Source organism: Ceratotherium simum, chromosome 7, assembly GCF_057802395.1.
Source record: "Ceratotherium simum simum isolate JZ-2026a chromosome 7, ASM5780239v1, whole genome shotgun sequence".
Lineage (NCBI taxonomy): Eukaryota > Metazoa > Chordata > Mammalia > Perissodactyla > Rhinocerotidae > Ceratotherium > Ceratotherium simum.
Genome location: NC_141906.1, coordinates 77,718,865 through 77,742,949, shown reverse-complemented (window position 1 = coordinate 77,742,949; position 24,085 = coordinate 77,718,865). Strand labels below are relative to the sequence as shown.

The 24,085-nt window shown below is 48.2% G+C and overlaps 1 protein-coding gene across 4 annotated transcripts in view; it reads right to left on the bottom strand.

The window, feature by feature from the left end:
- The window catches only part of DCPS (decapping enzyme, scavenger), a 38,177-nt gene extending 14,514 nt beyond the window's left edge, over window positions 1-23,663 (bottom strand). Inside the window, exons 1-2 of one of the 4 annotated variants that reach the window (XM_087433917.1) lie at window positions 23,435-23,663; window positions 21,978-22,152 (exon numbers count right to left, since the gene is read on the bottom strand). In XM_087433917.1, the coding sequence (XP_087290043.1) occupies window positions 21,978-22,152; window positions 23,435-23,635 (376 nt within the window). In that variant the 5' untranslated portion in view covers window positions 23,636-23,663. The remainder of the gene's footprint in view (window positions 1-21,977; window positions 22,153-23,434) is intronic. The other 3 variants (XM_087433918.1, XM_087433916.1, XM_004438451.3) reach the window with 3 other exon arrangements.
- Window positions 23,664-24,085: the final 422 nt, after the last annotated feature.

The window sequence follows — 24,085 nt, the reverse complement described above, 5'->3', positions numbered from 1 at the left end:
CACTCTTTTCATCAGAAGGAAATCTTGCAGTTTTTCTAAACAGACTCTAGGTTAGGGTCCCAGTCCAATACCACCTGCTTCTGGTGAAGTCCTTTTCCCTATTTCTAATAACATCTGCTACAACTGTTATCATGACCTTAACGTTTATACATAGTGCTTTAACATCAATCTTTTTTTTTTTTTTGCTTGAGGAAGATTGTCCCTGAGCTAACATCTGTGCCAGTCTTCCTCCACTAACATCCGTGGGATGCCTCCACAGCATGGCTTGATGAGCACTGTATAGGTCTGTGCCCGGGATCTGAACCTGTGAACCCCGGGCCGCTGAAGCGGAACGCACAAACTTAACCACTATGCCACCGGGCTGGCCCCTCAACATCAATCTTAAGGGCAGGAAAGGTAAATGGTGTTTTAAAATCAGTTGGGATGTTTCTCAAAAGACCCACGTCCTCCCTGACTCCAGAATCAGATGTGTTCTCCCAGGGAAACCTGCGAGAGAAGCCCTGCTGGGGCATTTTAACATTCTAGGAAATTTTCATACTCACCTATGTACTTCAAGACCCAGCTAAGAACCAGCAACCTATACTTTCAGACTTGGTCTGAGGCTAGAAGTGATTTTTTTTTTTTTTTTTTTTTTTTGCTGAGGAAGATTAGCCCTGAGCTAACATCTGTGCCCATCTTCCTCTATTTTGTATGTCGGATGCCACCACAGCAGGGCTTGATGAGTGGTGTGTAGGTCCGTGCCCAGGATCCGAGCCTGCAAAACCCGGGCCGCCGAAGTGGAGCACGCGAACTTAACTACTATGCCACCAGGCCGGCCCCCATGGACAGAGGTGATTTTACTCCCCATTTCACAGGGGCGTCGAGACTTTTGCAGGGACTCGAGACATGTGCAGCACCCCACTGAAATATGGCAGAGGCAAGACTGGAATCGGAGTCTTCTCACCCCAAAGTTGATGCTCTTTCAACACCTGCCTAAAGGCCCAGTCTCATCTTCCAACAGTCCAGGGGGACGTCCAAAGGGGCTATACCAAGCACATGACTTCTGGTGAGGATCACAGGCCCCTGGTCCATCAGCTCTGGCAGCATGGCATGAAGACATGGGCTCTGGACCCAAGCTGATGTGTGACTCTCCCCTTACTGGCTGTGCGACCGTGGGTGTGTTATTTAACCTCTCAGAGTCTCAGGTTCCTTATCTGTTAAAGGGTAGTCATAAAATTTGAGTTTTGCTAACATTAAACAACACATGCTATCTGGACCACTGGAGGCGCTAAGTAAATGTCAGCCCACTTCCTGTGAATCTCCGGATCCGACCCTGACAGGGAGGCACAAAGGCCTCCTCACAACCCTCTGGGCAGCAGCAAAAGCAGTTCCTCACTTCTCACTCCCACCACTCTCTGACAGCCCAGACTTACAGGCCAGGGGTCAGAGGTCAGCACGCCAAGACCTCAAGAAGCAGGAGACTGCCCGAAATCAACTGAACAGCACTGCCTTGGCCCTTGCAGTGGGCTCCAGGAAAATCTCACCATATCTGCCGTGTAGCCTGGTGGAGAAGAGCAGAGATTCTCGCACCAATCACCCTGGCGTCAAATCCTGGCCCTGCACTTAGCAGCTGTGCAACCTTGGGCAGGTGACCTACCTTACAGGGCTGTTGTGAGAAGTCGATGAGCAGTAGGTGGGAAGCATTCACAAAGTGCCCCCCACACAGAAGTGCTCCTCCAATACTGGCTCTTATTCTTGCTGTGTCGTCGTTACTTCGGTTGCCTGGGCTGGGCAGTGGGGGGAAAGCCGTGAGCAACGGAGCTCCCTCAGCACTGGGGAGATGGGCTGGGGACAAAGGGAGAGCTGACGCTGGAAAACAGCCTAGCCCTGCTGGCAACAGACACACAGCCCTGGGCACACAGCCTGGGGCTCCCTGGCTGTTCCAGATCAGAGAGCCGGTGGGCCTGCGAGTAGGCCCCTGTCTGCCAAGGCTTGTCAAAGACTGCCCCAGCCACCCAGGGTGCTGAGGAAACAGGCACCTCACCAGGCCAGCCCCCTCCTGCCTTCCCCCTCAGCAGCAGGGAAAAAATAAAAAGGTGTTTTCCAACTGCTAACTTCCTGCTGTCCTTCTTCCCTTCCTGAGAAACTCCTGCCCAGATGCAGAAACCCTACTGCTGCACTCAGGACCCCCTCAGAGCCAATCATTCCTAGGGGCCCACTCTCTGTCAGACCACCACTGGAAGCCCTGGCCAGGGGCAGGCCGGCCCTCACATGCTGGCGTCAGGGGTAGGGGCTGGACTGCTTCACTCGCTTTCCACCATGGTCTCCATGGCCCTCCGTCATCACACCCCGACCCCCCCTCCACCTTCATTTACCGCCGTTCTCCTCCTGATGTCTCTGCTCCCGCCACACTGATCTCCTTACACTTCCACTAACTCACATCAAGCTTCACACCCACTGCTCCCACTGCCAGGTGGGCCTCCCATCTCAGTCATGGGTGCTCCCTTGCATCATCCAGGTCTCTGCCCAGAGGTCAGCTCCTGAGCTCACAGACAGCCCTGGCTAAAAGGGCGCCCCTTAACCTCATCACCCTGTCTCCTTCTGGCTTGCTTTTTTTCCCCCATCACCACCAGACAATAGAACACAGAGTTACTGTCTGATTCTCCCACTGGAATGTACCTTCCAGGAGGACAGGGACATTGTCTACCTTTTTTTTTTTTTTTTTAAAACATTTATTTTTTCCCCTTTTTCTCCCCAAAGCCCCAGTAGATAGTTGTATGTCATAGTTGCACATCCTTCTAGTTGCTGTTTGTGGGACGCCGCCTCAGCATGGCCAGACAAGCAGTGCATCGGTGCACGCCCAGAATCTGAACCCAGGCCACCAGTAGCAGAGCACGTGCACTTAACCGCTAAGCCACGGGGCCGGCCCCTGGTCTACCTTTTTTTAATTTATCATTTTATCCCCAGCACCTGCAACAGCATTTGGCCTATAGTAAGCACTCAACAAATATTTACTGAACAAATGTTTAAATGAATCCGGCCTTTTCAGACTTTAACCCCAGGAAGAGCATTTTTGTCCCAAATGGAATAAAACCTCTCTACCAAAAATCAACGTATTTCCCAATGCCAAGTTTCTCACTTCTCAAAAGTGAACTCTGGTGCTTATCTAAATGACCTGCAACTGAACTCCACAAGGATTTTGGTCAAGAGTCAATGCCCAACAAATGCTCAAACCATCGGGTGAAAAGATGTTGGGAAACAGGATATCCATGCACAGACTCAAAAATATCTCTCCACAGATTACTTATTAATCACAAAGGGAAAACATTAAGTGATCAGGGTTAACATCACTCCTAATGGGACAAACTGATATCATGTGCCTCCTGAGGAACCTGCTATGGTATCCTAGCCAAAAATGCATACCCTAAATCCAATTACAGGAAATATCAGCAAAACTAGATCCAGGGACATTCCACAGAACAAGTGGCTTTACGACTCTTCAAAAGTGTCAATTAGAAAGATAAAGAAAGGCCGAGGGACTGCTCCAGATCAAAGGACATGCAGCACTAGACAGGATCCTGGATGAGGGACAGGAGTCTTGCTCGAAAGACGGCATTGAAACAACTGGTAAAATTTAACAATGGTCTCTACGTTACATAATAGTTTTGTATAAATGTGAAATTTCCTAAAATTGGTCATTTTACCCGGGTTCCTAGAAGACACACTCTGAAGAGCTTAGCAATGAAGGGTTATGATGCCTCTAACTTACTTTTCAATGTATATGTGGAGAGAGAAAAAGCAAATGTGGCAAAATGTTAACAGTAGGTGAAAGGCTTTTATAAGGGAGTTCTTTGTACTATTTTTACAACTTTTCTGTAGGGCTGAAATTTTTTTTCACAATAAAACGTAAAAAAAAAAAGGTGTTGAGGGGCTGGCCCAGTGGCATAGCTGTTAAGTTCGTGCGTCCTGCTTCGGTGGCCTGGAGTTCCCCAGTTCAGATCCTGGGCACGGACCTACTCACCACTCATCAAGGCATGCTGAGGCGGTGTCCCACATAGAAGAGCTACAACTCTACAACTATGATACACAACTACATGCTGGGGCTTTGGGGAGAAAAATGAAAAAAGAGGAAGATTGGCAACAGATGTTACCGCAGGGCCACTCTTCCTTAAAAAAAAAAAAAGGCAAGAAAGGACTACATTATCATCTCCATTTGAAAAAAAAAAAGGTGCTGATATCCTCTGGACCCTCAGCACTAATTGCTAACAGGTATGCACTGTTCTAAACCCTCTATGTATATTAACTCATTCACTCCTCACAACCAATGTGAGCTGGGTATTATTATAATCCCCATTTCACACATGAGGAAACGGTGGTGCCCTCAGTCACAGAGCTCCACCTGGCTCAGCGCTGGGCTAAAGCCGTGGCCCCATGGTGACAGCAGATGAAGCTCGACAACTCAACTGGTGCCCTCTCTGCCAACCTGTTTAGCAAGTTGACTTAAGGGGGCCACCTGCCCAGGGTGAGCAGTACCTGGCACCTCCCTGCCCAAAAGCTTTTCCTTGTGGCTAGAGAAGGAACAAGGAACTCCCTGACCCTGCTCTCCTACTGGCATTTTTTTTTTTTTTTGTGAGGAAGATCAGCCCTGAGCTAACACCCATGCTAATCCTCTTTTTGCTGAGGAAGGCCAGCTCTGAGCTAACATCTATTGCCAATTCTCCTCCTTTTTTTCCCCAACGCCCCAGTAGATAGCTGTATGTCATAGTTGCACACCCTTCTAGTTGCTGTATGTGGGACGCAGCCTCAGCATGGCCGGACAAGCGGTGCGTCGGTGCGCGCCCGGGATCCGAATCCGGGCCGCCCCTACTGGCATTCTTAAAAAAAACAGCTCCAAACAATCTCAAACCTCTCCAAAGCCCATCCAGTGTCTTGCTGGAGCCTCTGACCCGCTCCAGCAGGTGTCCTCCGCAGAGCTGTGCCCTGGGAGCTCTGGGCACTATCATCCTGGGGACTCCTTCTCCCTCTCTCTTGTGCTGGGCACCTTGTTTCCCAGATCCATTATCTTCGTCTTTCACGTTTATGTCCTTATTTTGCTAAAGCAGTGGTTCTCAAACTTGACTGTGCATCAGAACCACCTGGCTCAGGACATCTGTGGTGAGGCTGGAGAATTTGCATTTCTAACGAGTTCCCAGGTGCAGTTGCTACCTCTGGTCAAGGGATCATATATCAAGAACCACAGTGCTAAAGCACAAACTCAAGTTGCTTCCAGAAATGGTGCAAGGGAGATAGAGACTTGAAACATCTAAAAATGTCTTTATTCTTCTGTCACACTTAATTAAGAGTTTGGCTAAAGAATTCCAGGATGGAAAGCAATGATCCTCAAAATCTGAAAGCATTGCTCTATGATCTACGGGATTGCAATACCGCTGTCGAGAAGTCTGAGGTCATTCTGATCCCCAAGCCTTTGTACTGACCTACTTTTTCCTTGCTGTCCCCAATGTCCTGATTGTGTTGATGGGACTTGGAGCAGGTTTATTTTCACCCACTGAGCTAGGTAATCGTTGGACCCTTCCAATCTCGAAAATCGTGTTCTTCACTCCTGGGAAACTGTCTTATTTCTTGGATCATTTTCTTCCCCATTTTCTCTGCCCTTTCTTTCTGGAACATCTATTTGGACATTTAACTTCTTCGATTCATCTTCTAGTTTTTTTTTCTCTCCCATTTTCCATCTCTATGTCTTTCTGCTCTACTTTGAAGGAAGTTTTCTTCAACTTCATCTTCTACTGAATTTTTCATTTGTGCTATATTTTTAATTTCCAAGAGTTTTAAAAAAATTCTTTATTAACAGTACCTTGTTCTTCATCTTATCATTTGATAACATAATACCTGAGATTAAGACAGTTTTTGAAAATTTCTTCTCCCTGTATAGTTTCTCTCTCCTTCAAGTTTCTTTCTTTCTTTTTCAACTGAGGCTTCACTCAAAAATCTGGTTACCCTGAGCCGGACCCGTGGCTTAGCAGTTAAGTGCGCTCGCTCCGCTACTGGCAGCCCGGGTTCGGATCCCGGGCACGCACCGACGCACCGCTTCTCCGGCCATGCTGAGGCCGCATCCCACATACAGCAACTAGAAGGATGTGCAACTATGACATACAACTATCTACTGGGGCTTTGGGGGAAAAAAAAAAGGAGGAGGATTGGCAATAGATGTTAGCTTAGAGCCGGTCTTCCTCAGCAAAAAGAGGAGGATTAGCACGGATGTTAGCTCAGGGCTGATCTTCCTCACCAAAAAAAAAAAAAAAAAAAAAAAGTTTGGTTACCCTGGCCTGTGCACTCACACATATTTCAGAGCAGAGCACTAAAAAGCTGATGGGAAGCTCTGTGGACATAGGTGTGTTCACTTGGAGCTTCATTTTAGGATGATTGGGCTATTCCTTTGCATGACGGAACCCCTAAGAGTTTAGGTCTTTTTTCTTGGGCTGGTCAGATTGTCCCTAGATGATCCTTCCAATTTCACACGTGGAGGTATTAAGCCTGGCTGACAGCATGCTGAGTGATGAGAAGAGACGCAGCGAGGGTAGGTGGGGGGCATGAGGTCATCTCAACATTGACCATGTGAACTTCCACTTAACCCCTCTACATTTCAGTACCATGACCCCACCCTCCACTGCACCTAGAATCTCTACCCTCTCTTTTAACCTCTCCAGGGACTCCATCTCTGGAAGGAGCAGTTAGCAGTTCTGTGAGGTGGGAAAGGGGTTTGTAGCAACTGCCACTCAGATCTCCCCCTCTGTGTGCTCAGGTCTCTAGGTCTCAGATCTGTTAAGTCAGTTACTTCTCCTCCTCCTTCCTTCGCTTCCTAGGTTTGTCTCCTCTCCCTTCCTCTAGCCCTTATGGGATAATTTTTTTAAAATGTAACTCCTTTAATGTCATTTTTAGTGAGGGTTTTAAAGGAAGCAGGTGGGCAAACTGCCCCCTTTTAACTGGAAGCCCACGTCCCTGTCCTTCTGTCTCCCCTACAATGCCTTATTTTTCTCCTTAGCTGTTTATTGCCACTTGACCTATTTGTTATTGATGGTCCATCTCCTCCAACTGGACGTAAGCTCCTTGAGAGCAGAGACTTTGTTTTGAATACTGTGTGTGCAGTGCCTAAAACAGCACCTGACACATATTAGGCCCTCACAATACAATCTATAGAATAGAATATATATTATGCCATTTTATTTTTAAAAGAGCATGTGCATGCAAAATTGCATACACATAAGCACATAGAAAAAAGTCTGAAATTCAGGACATATTCCAAGATGCTTATTTCTGGATGGTGGTTACATTTAATTGTAATTTTTTTTGTTTGTTTTGTTTTGTTTTTGTGAGGAAGATCAGCCCTGAGCTAACATCTGTTGCCAACCCTCCTCTTTTTGCTGAGGAAGACTGGCTCTGAGCTAACATCCGTGCCAATCTTCCTCCACTTTATGTGGGATGCCGCCACAGCATGGCCTGACAAGCAGGGCGTTGGTGCACCCGAGATCTGAACCCGGGCTGCCAGCAGCAGAGCATGCACACTTAACAGCTACACCATGAGGCCGGCCCCTAACTGTAATTTTTTAAATTGTTTTTTTTGGGGGTATTTACGGATCACTTATGTAACAAATACATTAAAAACAGAAACATAGGGGCTGGCCCTGTGGCTTAGCGGTTAAGTGTGAGCGCTCCGCTGCCGGCGGCCCGGGTTCAGATCCCGGGCGCACACCAACGCACCACTTCTCCGGCCATGCTGAGGCCGTGTCCCACATACAGCAACTAGAAGGATGTGCAGCTATGACACACAACTATCTACTGGGGCTTTGGGGGAAAAATAAATAAATAAAATTTAAAAATTAAAAAAAAAAAAAACAGAAAAATAAGCCACCCCTTAAAACTGAGCCCCAGAGAGGTTAAGTAATTTGCCCAAGGTCACATAGCTAGTAAGTGTGGAGCTGAGATTTGAAGCCAAACAGTCTGGCTGCTCTAAGCAATTTTGTTTTCCCAATTCCACAGGGCCATTCTCTTTCAGGCCTTTTTTTAGAAACCTGTGCTGCAGCCATGTTCTCCAAAAAGCAGCCCCATCAGAGGGGAGAAACATGATTAGTTCCAACCCCTCCCAGAGACACAAACAGCTGCCAGCAAAACCAAAGGGCATAACGAGGTGCCAGAGTGACTGGGGCTGCAGACGGGGAGCATGCAAAGCCCAGCAACACTGATGCTCGATGCTGGAGGCAATGCTCCCTGGGGAGGGCAGGGAAGTAGAGGCATGCTCCCCTCAACTCTGACCGCTGTCTGATGGACGGTGGAACACCAGTATCCCCAGGGTACACCGCAGCCAGGCGCTGGGCTAGAACAGACTCTGGAGGGGAGCACAGAGGGACTGAAGACGATCCTGCTCGCAACAGGGAACAATGTCTATTTCCACTTACATGTGTGGTACCAACTCCTGCCCCTCAACAAGTGTGACAGTGCTGGATTGTGGGGAAGGTGGCCTGGGGTGGAGGTCCCAGACCAGGGGCCTTGTGGTGGTGCCGCAGCCCTTGTGCAGCTTGGGGCAGCAGCTCTCTATCTACAGGGAAGTTTTGGCAGTGGGAACGGTCATCTCAATGCATCCCAGATGGACAGCGGCCTGGTGCACATATGTTCCTGTGCTCTGCAGCTCAGATGAGCAGGCTGGGGTGCCCCTGGCTCGGACAGCTCTGTCCTGCCTGTCAAGACCCTTAGGGTCTCCCGAAAGGCCTTCTCCAATAAATAAAGCCACCTCGTCCCCCAACCAGAGACGAACGCCCAACTGCTCTCAGAAGTGGGAGGCAGGCCATGCCGAGGAAAGAGCAGCTGCCTCTCTCGCTCTCTGCCAAAGCCAGCTTAGCCAAATCCCCAGGAAAATGCTGCTGCGCATGAAACATGAAAATGCAAACCACAGACAGTCTGCTCTCCTTCCCATACACATGTTCAAACAAGACTGCTTTCCAGCCGTGGCTGACGACTTCTACACGATGAGGTCATTTCTATGGCTCAGACTGTGGCTTTTGCTCTCCCTTCATTAGGATGAGCCAGTTTCAACTTATTTGACCCAGATGTGCATGCCCAGGGGAGAAGCAACAGCAAAGCATGATCTGAGTGTGAAGCCCATCCCCCACCTCCCCACCACAAGAGCCAACCAGAGCCACCCAGGGGACAGGTGAGATGACCCAGAGACGGTGAGATGGGCAAGGCACTCCCTCAAAAGACGAACTCCCAGAGAAAGGCTGGCAAGGGAGGGAGGCTGGTGGGGGGTCTCCCCTGGCTAGGCGACAGTCTCCTCAGCCCTGGCTTCGTGGGGACCAGAGAGAGCAGGCCAGAGGCTGGAGAGGAGGCAGTCCTGCTCCAGTCGTAGGCCCAGGGCGGGGCGTTCAGTGTCCCGCACCGCAGGGATGCTGGAAGCACTCAAGTGCAGGCCTGAAGGGACCTCCAGATCAAGGATAAACAGGGCCAAAGGGTGTGGTCACGATCCTGCTGGAAGCTTCAACCACTCCACAGCAAACCTCCAAACCACTAATTACCTGTCTCAACGAAAGCACAGAGTTGCTATTAAAGCACAGAGAAGAGGCAGATGCTGATTTTAGCAAGATCCTGGATCTGACAGCTCCTTTCCTCCCTCTCCTCAGTCCTGAGGCCCAGGAGGGAGACGAGGGGAGTATGACAGGACCCGATGCCCCACAAGCAAATTCACTAACTCTGAACACAGCCCCAGGGGTGGCTGGGGCAGCCTCTGGAATGTCATATAGGAGGTGGTTCTTTAGGAATGGGAACTACTGCTGTAGACGGCTGTGGGGCTTACAGCACTCCACAAAGTTCCATTTGAACAGAAGAATTGAGAGCTGATATCTAATGACATAATGAAGATGCTGACTGACAGTCCTGGCCTCAGAGCTACGAGACCCCCACTTCCCGCCACACAGGAAGAAACTATTCTGGGGCTGAGCAGACCACACTACAAGAGCTATTAGACTGAACATTCAGAGTTCCAAAATATGGCCTCTCTCAACTTCCTGTCTAAAGGTACTTCCTTAATTCTCTCTGGTTCCTTGATTCTCACTTGGCACAGGTAGCAAGTCACAGTGTCACATCAGTGGACACTGCCACACTGTGCATGTGGGTGAGAAGGGAGAAGGCCAAAGGCACAGAACACATCCCCTACTGAGAGGAGCCCAGGACGACAGGAATTCTAGGTCACCACTCACTAAGAAGTATAGATCAGAAGTGGACAACAGAACCAGGCTGCCACAGGCTGGCAGCCACAGCTGGAGCCAAGCGATGGAAGTGGAACCAGCTTTCCTGTGGGTAATCCGCCTTTGCCTGCTGGTCCTAAGTAAGTTGACTTTTCTGCTGACTCGAGCCTTAAGACTGCCACAGTCTTGGGACCTTCCCCCAATTGAGAGAGAGAGTGAGAGAGAACGTTAGTCTCATGGTGGTGGCTATATCTCAATTCACTTCTGCATAGGCTCTGAATGCAATGGCTTCTCTTGGCCTCATGGAAGCCACGAGTCTAAATAGAGAATTGAACAAAGGGCCTATGCTCTCAGCTGGTGAAGGGAAGAGATGGTGGCAGGGAAGAGATGGTGGCAGGGAGATGGTCAAGGGCTCTCTGAGCTGAGCTGACAGGGGAAGGAAAGCATGGGCCAATCAGACAGCAAAGAGAAAGGTAGAACACAGATTCTGGGTCAAGAATTTGACTCAGATGGTAGGGACTGTTCCATCTCAAAACTTCTGCTTGTTATTCCACTGTCCTTCCAAGCCTGAGAGGGGGCCCTGGCTCGCTTGCATCATGAGCTCTGAAGCACCCAGGGAGAAAAGCAGACAGAAATCTGCCATCTTTAGGTGGTCTCAATTGATGAAACCAAAGGAGTAAAGAGAGACTCCCGTGGGCTCACTCAGCTTTTCCCCTGCCCCATTCATAAAGCCCCATTTCAAAGCCCAGCTAACGCTAGGAGCCCACTCTACAGCTCTGTCTACACTGTTGCCCTCACCTGGAACACATCTTCTACCTCCCACTCTCCCATCACCAAGTCCAGCCTATCACAGGAGGCTACCATGCCTGCAAGTGTGGGAGTAGCCACCTCTGCACACTCCAACCCGCCAGCTCCCAGTGTGCACCCCTCCACAGCCGTGTGCTCTTCAAAAGCATCTCACAGGCATGTCTCCATAGTTAGGTGTAAATCACCAGAGCTGGGGTCCATGTATCTTGGGGGTATGCAGTATATACTTGTTGATGACAAGGGTCATTCAAGCTGTGAGGTAAGGAAGCAGCCAGAGGCCCCAATTCAGGCTAATCTTTTGATCTGCTCCTATTTTTTCTTTGTTTGGTGATGAGGTTAACAGCCTCAAAAACATCTATCTATCCAAGCAGCACAGGAATATATTCTCAAATAATTCAGAAGTCTAACCTCCAATCCTTTTCATTGAAGTAAACATGAATAACAGTTGGGTGATCATTACTCCAGTCTTTTCTTTAATGAGTTGACATATACATGAACATAGCTACATAAAGGTCCTTTTTTTGAGCACAAGTGGGATGATCCTTTATGGGTTATCTGTGACCTCTAAGATCTCCCACAACCGTCCACATAGATTTTCTTCCTCCTTTGTAATAACTGTGTAGTAGCCCATGCTATGCACGCACCATGCCTTATTAATCCCCTACACCGGGTCACTTAGGTTGTTTTTGTTTTTATTTCTTTCTATCACAAATGATGCTACAATGAACATTCTTACATCTCTTTGTGCACATGTACGAGCAACTGTCTAAGTCAGATACCTGAAAGTGGAAATGCTAGGTCAAAGGGACAGGTTTTACAATCTTACGGATCTGGCCATGTCTAGTTTACACCCCCACCCACTGTGCATAAGCATCTGGGAATGTCTCTATGCACAAAAGTTTGGGAGAAACAGGTGTTTTTTGCAGCTCACCAACACAAGCTCTATCTGAGTGTGGCCTCAATGGGGTAACTTCTTCATGGTCTAAGCTACCTACACCTAAAAAGCCCCCAGCCAGCATATCTAGACATACGCGGAAGGCCCCCAACTCCTAGTTAATGGTGACTCTTAGACTGTTTCAAAAACCCACTGCAATGACAGAAATGAGGTATAAAGGGGAACAAACCCATAATAGTGATGGGAAGGAGACTAGGGAAGCAGCAGACAATAAGAGACTGCAATTCATTTACCAAAGTTAGGAAGTGGAAGGCAGCGTGTGAATGGATGAGACAACACAGAGGGAAGCTGCAGCCTGGAGTGTCCGATGGGCTATGTGGAGGTGACTGCCAGCATTGCCAAGGGAACCCAGGAGAAGATCTGGGCTCCAAATAAGCAGGTAGAGAGGACAGGAAGGGAAATGAAGCTGGAAACTGGGATCAACTAAAGGGCTCCATCCATTGCCATACCCTCATCCTAGGGGCAGGTACTCAATGCCAGGTGAAAATATAGGAGGGCTGTCCTCCAAAGATATTAAACCACGGACTGGAGCAGGGGTTGGGAAACTTTTCTGTAAAAGTTTGATAGTAAATATTTCAGGCATTGCAGGCAACATATAGTCTTTTTTTCATATTCTTCTTAGTTTTCTTTTCTTTTTTTTATACAACTCTTTAAAAGTGTAAAAACTGTTCTTAGCTCGCAGGGCATACAAAAAGAAGCCGGCCAGATGTGGTCTATGAGCTATAGGGGACTGGAGAGTGTGCGGGCTCCAGAGTGCCAGTCGAACAGCACACTCAGGCAAGGCTAGCCAGCCAGCCCCTCTCCCCATCCACATGGCACCAGGACAGCTACCGACCCAGGAGATGGGCATATTGTGGAAACAGACCTATCCGTGGGTAGCGGATGAAATCCACATCAATCAGCTCACTAGACTACCAGCCTGGTTCTTCATTTTTAAATACAAATGAGCTAACATTCACCAGACATTAAGGGAAAACCAGCAGCCTGAAAAGGAATGACCAAAATAAACAACCAGAACCAGACCCCAGAGGAAATGAGATCATTTAAGGGTCAGGAGATAATTTTTAAAACAATTCTAATTAGTGGTCAGAGAAAGTCAACCCAATTTGGCCTCTGTAAAGCAAGAGCAAGATGCTATGAAAATGAAATAATCAGAGAAACAGAGGGAAGAAAATTAAAAATATGATTGCCAAATTAAAACCTTCACTAGAAGGTCTGGAAGACAAAGTTAAGACAACCTCCCAGAGGGTAGGAAGAAAAGACGTAGATGGGAAAAGTGAGAGAACAGAAGCTGCACACGGGATCAATCTAGGAAGTTTTACAACTAATAGGATTTCCAGTGAGAGGAAATCAAGGAAAAGGAGGGAAGGGAATTATCAAAGAAATAACAGAAGAAACGTACAGAGTGGAAGAAGGACATAAGACTGTAAATCAAACGGATCCAAGAGTACCCAGCACAACAGATGAAAAAAAAAATCCAACCCAGACACAGCCTTACAAAATTTTAGTACATCAAAGTTAAAGAGAATATACTATAAGCTTCCAGGGAAGAAAACTAACAAAGCCAAAAAACCCCCAAAAAAACCAAAAAACAAGAACAAAACAAAAAAAAACCAAGTTAGCTATAAAGAAATGAGAATCAAACTGGCCTCAGATGTCTTATTAGCAACAATGGATGCTTAAAGTCAATAGATCAATGCCTTTAATGTTTTGAGGGAAAATAAATTTAAATTCTGTATGCAGTCAAACCATCAATCAAAAGTGAGGGCAAAATACAGCATTGAAAGTTTACCTCTCATGTAGTTTTTCTGGGGAAGTACTCAAGAACGTACTTCAGCTAAATGAGAAAGTAAAACAAGAAAGAAAAAGACATCAAATAAAGAAAACAGTGGATCTAACCTAGGAAAGCTGTGAAAGGAAGTCTCAGGTTGAGAGCATACAGCATGCCTAAAGAATGAGCTGTGCAGATTGGAGCTGCAGGAAAGAACATTCTGGAAACAATGTTTCCAAGAAGGAAGGCAGGAGATAGCATGTAATGAATTCTTGAACTAAGTGGCTGGATAATTTCAAAAACAGAATAAAGGCACAGTATTCTTTTAACTACAATTTAAAAAAAGAGGCAACCAGAAACTTTGTGAAAAAGTAAAAGCAGATAAAATAATGGTTCAAATATGAAACTACAAAGCAGCGTGATTTGGAGGAACTGTTGGAATGTAAGAAAAGAGATTCCACTTGACCTAGACATCAGACCCTTCTCCCGGGAGCGCCAGGTGGAAGAGGAACCAGAATGCCAGCACTCTGCTTGAAGGGGTGGCACACAGCAATATGGCCACAACAGTGTCAACGCTGTTCACTCCTGTCAAGTCAGAATCAACTTATCGACAAAGCATACAAGACTGCGTCATAGTTATACGACAGAACATACCGTGACAACATGAAACACAAGTACAGCTGACAGAGAAGCTGGGAGATGGCCAAGGACAGAAGAGCTGGTGGAAAGGGAAGGCTGAGACACTGATATTCTTCCCTGATAGAGGGATAAAACCTACAGTAGACAGAATAAGGGCTAAAGATTTCAGTATATTTAGGATTCCAAAGGCAATTTAAAAAACCCGAAAAATAATAATAAAAACATCAAGGGGCCGGCCCCATTGCCTGGTGGTTGAGTTCAGCGCACTCCACTTTGGTGGCCTGGGTTTGCGGGTTTGGATGCTGGGTGCCAACCTACACCACTCATCAAGCCATGCTGTGGTAGCGACTCACATATAAAATAGAGGAAGACTAGCACAGATGTTAGCTCAGGGACAATCTTCCTCAGCAAAAAAAAAAAAAAAAAAAAAAAAAAAACAAAAATTGGGAGAAGAGGAAAGGGAGGGTAAGGAAAGCATAAAGGAGCTAAACCTTTCAACTTCCACTATGGGGAACTGATCATGTCAAAATCTGACAAATCAAGAGAGAGTTAGTGGCATAAGCATATTATTCAGCTAAGTGTCTGGAGGAAACCACTGGAAGCACTAACCCTAGAAATTTCCTTAATTAGTAGCTGCTTCTGGAAAGCAGGACCAGGGTGGGCAGAGTGGTACCAGAGCCTATTCCCATCCATCTAAGCCCTTCAGTGCTAGCTGACTATTTGACCACGTGATTGTGTGACTCTAATAAACGCCCTGGCCCTAGCCCAGAGACTCTTATTCGGCAGGTCCAGATTCTGTATTTCAGAAAGCTCCTTAAGCAACTCTGATGAATAGTTTTAGTTAAGGAGCACGTTACTGAATAAATGCTAAAGTTTCATTCGGACCTGAGATACTATGATTCTATGATCTCATATGATACAGAAGCCCACTGAGGTGGGCGAGCCAGCTATTGGATTCCTCATTTTTCTGTCAGAGAAACTGAGTCTCAGATCAATTCCATGACCAGCCCTGGTGTCGCCCACTGGCCCCAAGCCTCGGGTGTTTCTCATGTTAGATGATGGTGGGGCTCTTCAACACCCCACTCCGGTAGCGACCTGTCTGGCAAGGCTTTCCCTGTTGGTCACTGTTCAGAGAACTGTTGTCCTTCGGCTCGGCTGCCACGGGAGGGCTGCCAAGGACACCCACAGGGATGGGGGGAGAGGCTTGTGCCAGTCTGTGCTGGAGCAGAGCCCAGAGACTGGTACTAGGTCTTCTCCTCCAGTTGTTGGAGGCTCTCCCCACACTGCCCTATTCTGCCAGGGCTGGCACCATCCTGGAGTGTGCTCCACGCAGCATGGGCTCCCTTGTCCACTGGAGAGAAAGGGTCAGGCCTCCCCACTCCTCTGCCCCAGAGAAGAGGCGGCATGCAGACAGAGAAGTCTGCCAACGACCAAAACCAGAGGAAGGAGGCCTTAATCAAACACTTATTGTCAGCAACAGTGACTAAAAACCCAACTTGAGAATGAGGGCAGAGCCCTACGATTTAGTGGGGGAACAGTCTTAGTTCTTCTAAGGACCTGCCAGTTTTTCTTAACTTTTAATTGAGAAATATATTGTACATACAAAACAATGCATGTATGTATACATTTACACACATATTTTTAAATATACATATATGTATACACATATACATCATACATATACACATATACATACGTACATAAGTATAAAATATGTACTGTTTAAAGACTTAAAATAAAAGAACACCCATGCGTGAAGCACACAGTCCAAGAACAGAACTTCCCATGTCCTCTCTGCCCCAGCCCCACCAGGAATAATCACTTTGCTGAATTAGGTGTTAATCACTTCCTTTTGTCTCCCTTGTTTTGTTATGTATGTATGAGTCCCTAAGGAGGATACTGTGCAGTTCGGCTTGTTTTTCAACTTGATCTAGTTGGAATCACACTGTGTGTACTTTCTGTCTTGCTTTTCTTGCCCTACATGGTGAGATTCTTGATGCGTGTAGCTGGAGTTCATTCATCTGCACTGCCGCAGAGAAGTAGCCCAGTGTAGGAAAACACCTTGATTTATTTATCTATTCTGTTGTTAGTTGGTATCTGGATTGTTTCTAGTTTTTTCTATCACGAACAATGCTACAGGGAAACTCTTAAGGGAATGGCCGGTTTTTAAAATCCTCCTCCCAAACAAGTCCTCATTCAGGACACCACAGGTCCCGGTTTTGCCTCTGCCAAGGCCACAGGGAGGTGAACCCTGCCTGCAGCTCAAGTGCTAGGAGTTCTCTGCAACCAGAAGTGAGTCCCAGGACCCCTGTGCCCTGCCCTGGCCTCACTCACTCGGACGCCTTCTCCTCCTCTGAACCTGAGATTCCATATGCCTGCTCCGCACCGGGAAAACAACCGGCCTTTTTAGAGGCAGTCTGGATTTCTGAGTCATACCCCTCTCCCTACTATCTCCCCTCTTCCTCCCCAGGTAAGAGGGAACAGACATCTCAGTCAAAGGGCCCCACTGATAGCCCAGGTGTGCCAGCGTGATGGCTGAAGCGGCAGGAGAGGATCCAGGCTCTGCCCCGCCTGGACGGCCAGAGCAGCACTAAGATGCCATCCATCTGGCCCCCTCGGCCCTCACATCTGCCACATGAAACCTGCTCATGATCAGGGCCAGGCCTTTTTCCATATGTTACATATACTGTTCCATTTAAGGCTCATATAATTTTAAGGGTGAGAAAAGAATAACAGAAAATGAGTAACACATGGAATACACCCCATATGCCCGCTGCTGTGCTATGTGGCTTATACACCTTATCTCAAGAGATTACAACCCTGAAAGTGATGAAATTAGGAGGTTAAAACTATATTTAAAAAAGAGGGAAACAGGGGCCGGCCCAGTGGCGCAAGCAGTTAAGTGTGCGCGCTCCGCTGCGGCGGCCCGGGGTTCGCTGGTTCAGATCCTGGGTGCGCACTGACACACCGCTTGTTGAGCCATGCTGTGGTGGCATCCCATATAAAGTAGAGGAAGATGGGCATGGATGTTAGCCCAGGGCCAGTCTTCCTCACTAAAAAAAGAGGGGGATTGGCATTGGATGTTAGCTCAGGGCTGGTCCTCCTCACAAAAAAAAATAAATAAAAGGGAAACAGACAAGACTGGAATTCAGTTGAGGATACTAGAGAGTGTCCCACAAAGTATCGCTTGGTGAACGTTTTTTCCCCCTATATCCATGTATATTTATTCACATGGTCACAATGTAAAGTGTATCTCTCACTATGGGAAGAAGCTAAAAAATTTTATCTTTCTCCTCTCATCTATTTCATAACTGTCCTGAGGTTACATTCAGTTACTGACAATTTAACAAGAAAACAGCTGAAGTGACTTCCCCAACTTCATCTGAGCTGCCGCACATCACAGCCACCAGCCGCTCCCTCAGGCTCCCAACATGACGGCCTCCTTTCTGTTCCCCTTTCCTGCCCCAGAACACACGCTGTTCCCTCAGTCCAGAACACTCTCCTCACCCCCCTCACCAGCTCTCTGCACAGCTGGTTCCTTTCTACCTTCAGGGGACAGCCTGGGCGTCATCTCCACAGAGAGCCCTCCTGGACGCCCAGCTCAGGCAGACCTCTCCTGTTCATGGCCACTTAGACATCTATTACCTTGTTTGCCGTCTGCCTTCCCACAATGACTCCAAAGACAGTGGTCATATCTGAGGCACTCACCGGTACGTTCCAGCCCAGCACCTGCACACAGGCAGTGCTTCAACTTTGTTAAATGAACACAGAAACTTCCCAAGTCCTCACGGTTGGTAAATGCCAAGGCGAGGATTCCAGCCCAGGGATGTCTGACCCGAGGCTTGCTCTTAACCCCTGCACTGCACGAAAGCTCAGAAAAGGCACGGCAATGCCTCAGGCCACACCACCAGTAAGTGTGAGCTCTGGGACAGGACCCAAGCATGTCTAACTCCGATGCCCTTGCTCTCTATTATGTCAGTGGGGTGGGAGGCCATGAGTGGCTCACAGGAGCAGTCTCTTGTGGTCAGCTGAGAATCTGGAAGGGATAAATGAGAAGACTGCAAAACCTTCAGGCTAGAAGAAATTTGCCAATGACCAGAGAAATACCAGAAGAAATCAGCTTAGAAGGGGAAGGCGGGGGGCGGCTCCCCTAGGAAAGTATTCTGGGAAGGGGGTCTAGAGAAACAGCCAGAGACAGAAGAAAAACTCAAAGGGACAACTGCGCAGGGGGCTCAGAGGGACTAGGCTGCAGCAACCACGCTTTAAGGCCCTTCCAGGCAGTGCTAAAGAGTTGGTGATGGGAGACTGAGACTGGAGAAGCGAGGCTGAGAAGGCTCTGGTCCGCAAGCCTAAGGAGCTGGCAACAGGAACACTTCGGCAATGCTGCCACCTCGTGGCTGTGGAATGGTTGGTACGCAGGAAAAAATAGAGATGGGTCAGCTAGTGGGTTCTTTCTTCAGTGGCCATTCATTGAGCACTTAACATGGGGTCTGGTTGCTGAGGACCGAAAATGTGGCTCAAACTTTCAAGGACCTCTGTTCCCTACATCTAGACAGTGACCAGACCCTGTTGAGTTTACTTCCCTCTTTTCATAATAACTTGGGGGTTACCCCTCCCCAGATAAGACTGTGAGGGCAGAGATGGTATCTTACTCATCTCTGAAGCTCCAGTCCCCAGCACAGGGCCTGGTACATCAGAATAACAATGACAGCTACTGTTTAATATGTGCTAAGTACTTTTAAACCATTAGCGCACCTGATTCTCACATTTCACCTATGAGGTACCTATGAGACTTCCAAATGGAGAAATCTAGTGGCGTTTATTTCAACACGAGCCTCGGAGAAATGGAGATGGATGGAGACGGAGCTGGAGAAATAAACGTGGACTTCACCTGCACACAGGTGGTGTTTAAAGACCAGTGCCTCTCAGTTTAATGTGCAGGACTCACCCTAGGTGGTTTGCTAAAATGCAGATTCTGAGTCTGAGGTCTGGAATCGGGCCTGAGAGTCGGCATTTCTAAGCTCCCAGGTGATACCAACACTGCTGGTCCACAGACCACACTTTGAGTGAGAAAAGTCTGGAACAGGGGTTGACAAACTGGCCAGAAAGTCAAATCTGGCCCAGGGCCTGTTGTACATTCCACAAGCTGGGAGTGGTATTTTCATTTTTAAAGGCGTTGTTAAAAAAAGAAAAGGAAGAATGCACAACACAGACCATTTGTGGCTCCTAAAGCTTAAAATATTTATCCTCTGGTCCTTTACAGCAAAAGTCTGCCAGCCCGATTTAGAATATCATCCAGGGACAGAGTGTACAGCTAAACAAGAGAGAGATGAGGCAAACTGTTATGACTTCCAAATCACCAGGCCTAGTTTAGGCAGGGAAAAGAAAAGCATAGTGAACTGTACATATGCTAACGCTTACGCTAAGACAGTGAGCCCTGGAAGGATGAGCTAACATCCGAGGCTCCCAGGGGGAGTGGGTAGTGCTGGGAAAAGGCAGAAAGACATTTGGGGTTCTGAGTGCAGAAGAGGAGCTATGGTGAGCTGATAACCACTGCCTCTTTCAGTGCTTAGCTTAGAAAACAACGACAAAAACAGAAAGGCAGGGCAGCGGTCACACCACTTGTGAGCAGTACCACAGAAGTACTGGGAAAATAAGATGAAAAGAAAAGGCTGTGAATTCTACAGGGTTGCTCCGTGGAGCAGAACCTTCTGGATTTTGGCTGAGGGTGGGGAGGGTGGATAGAGGGCTGGGGGAAGGCGAGGGGAAGGGCTGGCAGCAGAATGGTGGCCCCAGAGCCTGTAGTTTGGGGGCTGCCCCAAGTGGTGTTGGGCTACAGTGCCTTCTGTCATGCCTCTGCCACTCCGTGCTGAGGAATATATTTGCTTCAACATCAAGGCCTGAGAAAGTAAATACAGCTGTCCACTTCTGTCAACTTGAACCAATCAGTCTGGCTCTCTTTCAACAGAGGGCCAGGCTGTTCTGCTTTCAGTTCTGAAAGGTTTGCTTGTCTCACATCAAGTGTTCACATATATTTTCAGGGACAACAACAGCACCCTTTCTTGGGGGTGCAGAAAAGACTAAATCTATCAAAAAGGCTGTGGCAGGGTATCTGTAAAGCCAAACTCTTCTTAAATGCTGGAGGGCAAATAAAAAGACAGAAGGATTTTACAAAACTGCCATGTGCTGCAAAGCAGATCGCAGAATTTCCTGGTTGGAAGGAACCTCCGAAGTCTCCCTCCCTCATGCTTCCAACAAAACTGCTTACTCAATCTAACCACCTAAGGAAAAAAGCCAACATCACGCCTAGCTTTTGGCATGGAATAGTCGCCTTCTTCCTCTTTTTTTTTTAATAATTTTATTTATTTATTTTTTCCTCCAAAGCCCCAGTAGATAGTTGTATGTCATAGCTGCACATCCTTCTAGTTGCTGTACGTGGGACGCGGCCTCAGCATGGCCAGAGAAGCGGTGCGTCGGTGTGCGCCCGGGATCCGAACCCGGGCCACCAGTAGCGGAGCGCGCGCACCTAACCGCTAAGCCACGGGGCCGGCCCTTTCCTCTTCTTAATATATTAAAAAATACTTGCAATCAAAAACAAATCTCTGCCTTTTTTGTGTGTGTGTGAGGAAGATCAGCCCTGAGCTAACGTCCGCCAATCCTCCTCTTTTTTGCTGAGGAAGACGCCCTGGGCTAACATCCACACCCATCTTCCTCCATTTTGTATGGGACGCTGCCACAGCATGGCCTGACAAGTGGTGCATCAGTGCGCGCCCGGGATCCGAACCGGCAAACTCTGGGCTGCCACAGCGGAGTGCGGTGCACTTAACCGCTTGCACCACTGGGCCAGCCCCCAAATCTCTGCTTTTTAACCCACGAATTCCTGCCCTTCTCAAGTCCATCCCCCTCGATCACACTCATTGTCTCCTCAACTAGAGAGCTAGTTCCTTCGGGGAAGTAACTGATCTTTGCAGCACCCAGCACACCACTCATTCCACAGCATGTGGTGAGCATGTCCTCAGTCTACTGAAAGATCTTAGTTTCTCTGCCACCTACTGGCTGTGTGGTCTTGGACAAGGCACTCAACCTTTCAAAACCTCAGGTCCCTCACCTGTCAAGTCCTATCACAACAGGGCTATTTTGAGGATGAAATACGATAATACACGTAGAATACTTAGAATGGTGGCCAGCACATAATAAGGGTTTAGTTAGTGTTGACAATCATTATTACTGAATCAGTAGATGAAACTGTCCTATCCCATGAATCACACTCTCTCCCAAAACACACTACACCTGAGTAGGGTTTCTCAACCTTGGCACTATTGACATTTCTTTGTTATGGGGGCCCATCCTGTATTTAGCAGCATCCCTGGCCTCTACCCTCTAGGTACCACCAGTATCCCCTCCTCCCCAGTTCTGACAACCAAAAATGTCTTCAGAGATTGCCAAATGTCTCCTGGGGGGCAAAATCTCCTCCTCCTTCCAGAACTATTGCACTAGAACATGCAAATCGGTTATGGAGAGCAAGCCACCACACCCCTAATTTCCCACCACCCACTCTCCCCACATGCAGCCATCTCAGCCCCCACTTGCTCACCACTCAGCTGCTTTGGAGGGAACAGACGATAGGCGCTGTAGATGTCATTGGAGAACTGCAACTGGAGCTCAGGGCTGCCCATCAGGAGCTGGGCTACCTGCTCCACCTGAAATGGCGTCTTCTCCAAGATCACAATGGCATCCTCTCCATCCCCATCCCCAGAGGCCTCATTCACCTGTGGGCAGAGACACCATCAGTGGGCTCAGGGGTAGAGCCACAGGTGAGGCCTGGAGAGCAGAGGTAGAAGCTCCCAGGGCCCTGGACATCCCGACACTTGGGATTTCCTTCCCTGTAGTCTTCCGTCTGGGCAAGTCTAGCCAACAACATTCATGTTTCTTCTCCCAGAGGAGGCATCTCATTAACCCAAATCCTTGTGGCAGTGCTCACATCTTTCTTCTAAAAGATGCAAAGCTTCTCAGCTAGCTTCCATTTTAGGCTCACAAGGCCTCTGTCAAATTCTCCGCTTTACAGATGAAGAAACTGAGGTCTAGAGGAATTAAGTGATTTGTCCAAAGTTATATGAACAGTCAATGTTGAAAGAGAAACTAGAATTAGAATTTGGGTATGCCAGCTAATTCCTAGCTCTAAGGTTCTCACGGCTAAAACTTTAGCAGGTGCTGCAGACTGAAGACAGAGGAGGCTGAGAGAACCAAACAAAACCTTGTAAAAAACAAGAGACACAGAGAGAGGCATGGAAGCCTAAGCCCAGGTCCCCCCTCCCCCTGCCATCCTCCCCAAATGAGAGCTCCTGCTGGGAGTTCTGGGAAACCCTAATACTTGCCCTTGGCTAGGCCTCCTCACTAGTTCCTAGGATGGTCTCCAGTGTCTCCTCAGTCCCTGCTAGAGAGCTGAGCACATGGTATTAGAGCCAGCTGTGTGTGTCTGTATACCTCAAGATACTCTGCACTCCTAAAGATCAGGGATGGTAACTTTCATCTCTACATCCCCAGGACCTCGTTCAGTTCTGGCCTGTAAGTGCATGATACGTGGAATTGAATTACTAATGCAATAAACTGTCTCCTCTGTTAGGGCTGAAGTCCTGTACAGCAGGGATCATATCTCCTACAGTCTCTTGGTCATTCCCAGAGGCATGGATGAGCAAGACGGTCCAGCAACATTGACTGGGTTCCTAGCACCTTTACAGGTTGAATGAATAAATGGTGAATGGCTTGCAGAATTTAACACGTGATTTTTAAATCTGCAATACACTCTACAAGTGTCAGTTATTTATATTAAAGGAGGAATTAGGAAAATTAGCCCTACGTGTGCTAATTTCCTTAATTCCAAGGGTAGTCTTGTCTCTTCCACGCCCTCGTCCCCATGCATGCTAGTGGTGCACTCTTCCTCCCCCGAGTAATGCGATTGGTATTTTCCAGCCGAGCTCCGAAAAGACCCGCCTCCCAGGCGATGATTGGTTCACTCCTACCGCATCCCCATCCCGGACTGGCTAATGGTACCTTCCCGTGTAGGAAAATGATTTTGTCCCGCGCGGACTCCCTCAGCACTTTTTTCACTCTAAAGCCGGAGAAAGGTAACCGGTCAGGGGCAGAGGTACCATTCCCAACGCCTGCTTCCTTTTGCTCTGTGCTGGGGGCTTCCGTCTCCTCGGCATCCAGTTCGCGCTTCCTCTTACTGGGCGGAGGCCCTGTGTCCGCCATGCTGGCCGGCAGAAGGTGTGCGCCTGCGCAAACCCCAGCCGCGGCCCCGCCTTTTCCGGCCGCTCGCGGGCCGCGGCTTCCCGCCTCTACGACGGGATCGAACTACAACTCCCGACTTGCTCCGCGCCAGAGCCCGCAGTGCTCCCGGCTCTACGGAGCCTTGGAGCGGTGATTCCTGTGCCCTGTCCGAAATGAACGTTCAAGGTACTGCCCTTGGTCCCCTCGTGGTGGCCGGCCCCGAGTTGAGGCGGGTACTGAGGGAAAAGAAAAGAAGGCAGCGAGTCCCCAAATAGGCAGGCTAGTGATGCTGCAGTGGAGAGGGCGCCCCCAGCCGCTCCGGGGCCCGGAGCTGGAGGACACCCTTTGGACTCTGAATGCCTTGACACCTTGTCTGAATACTGACATTTTAATAAGAATTATACCAACATTGATGAGTTAGCGCGGAAGGAA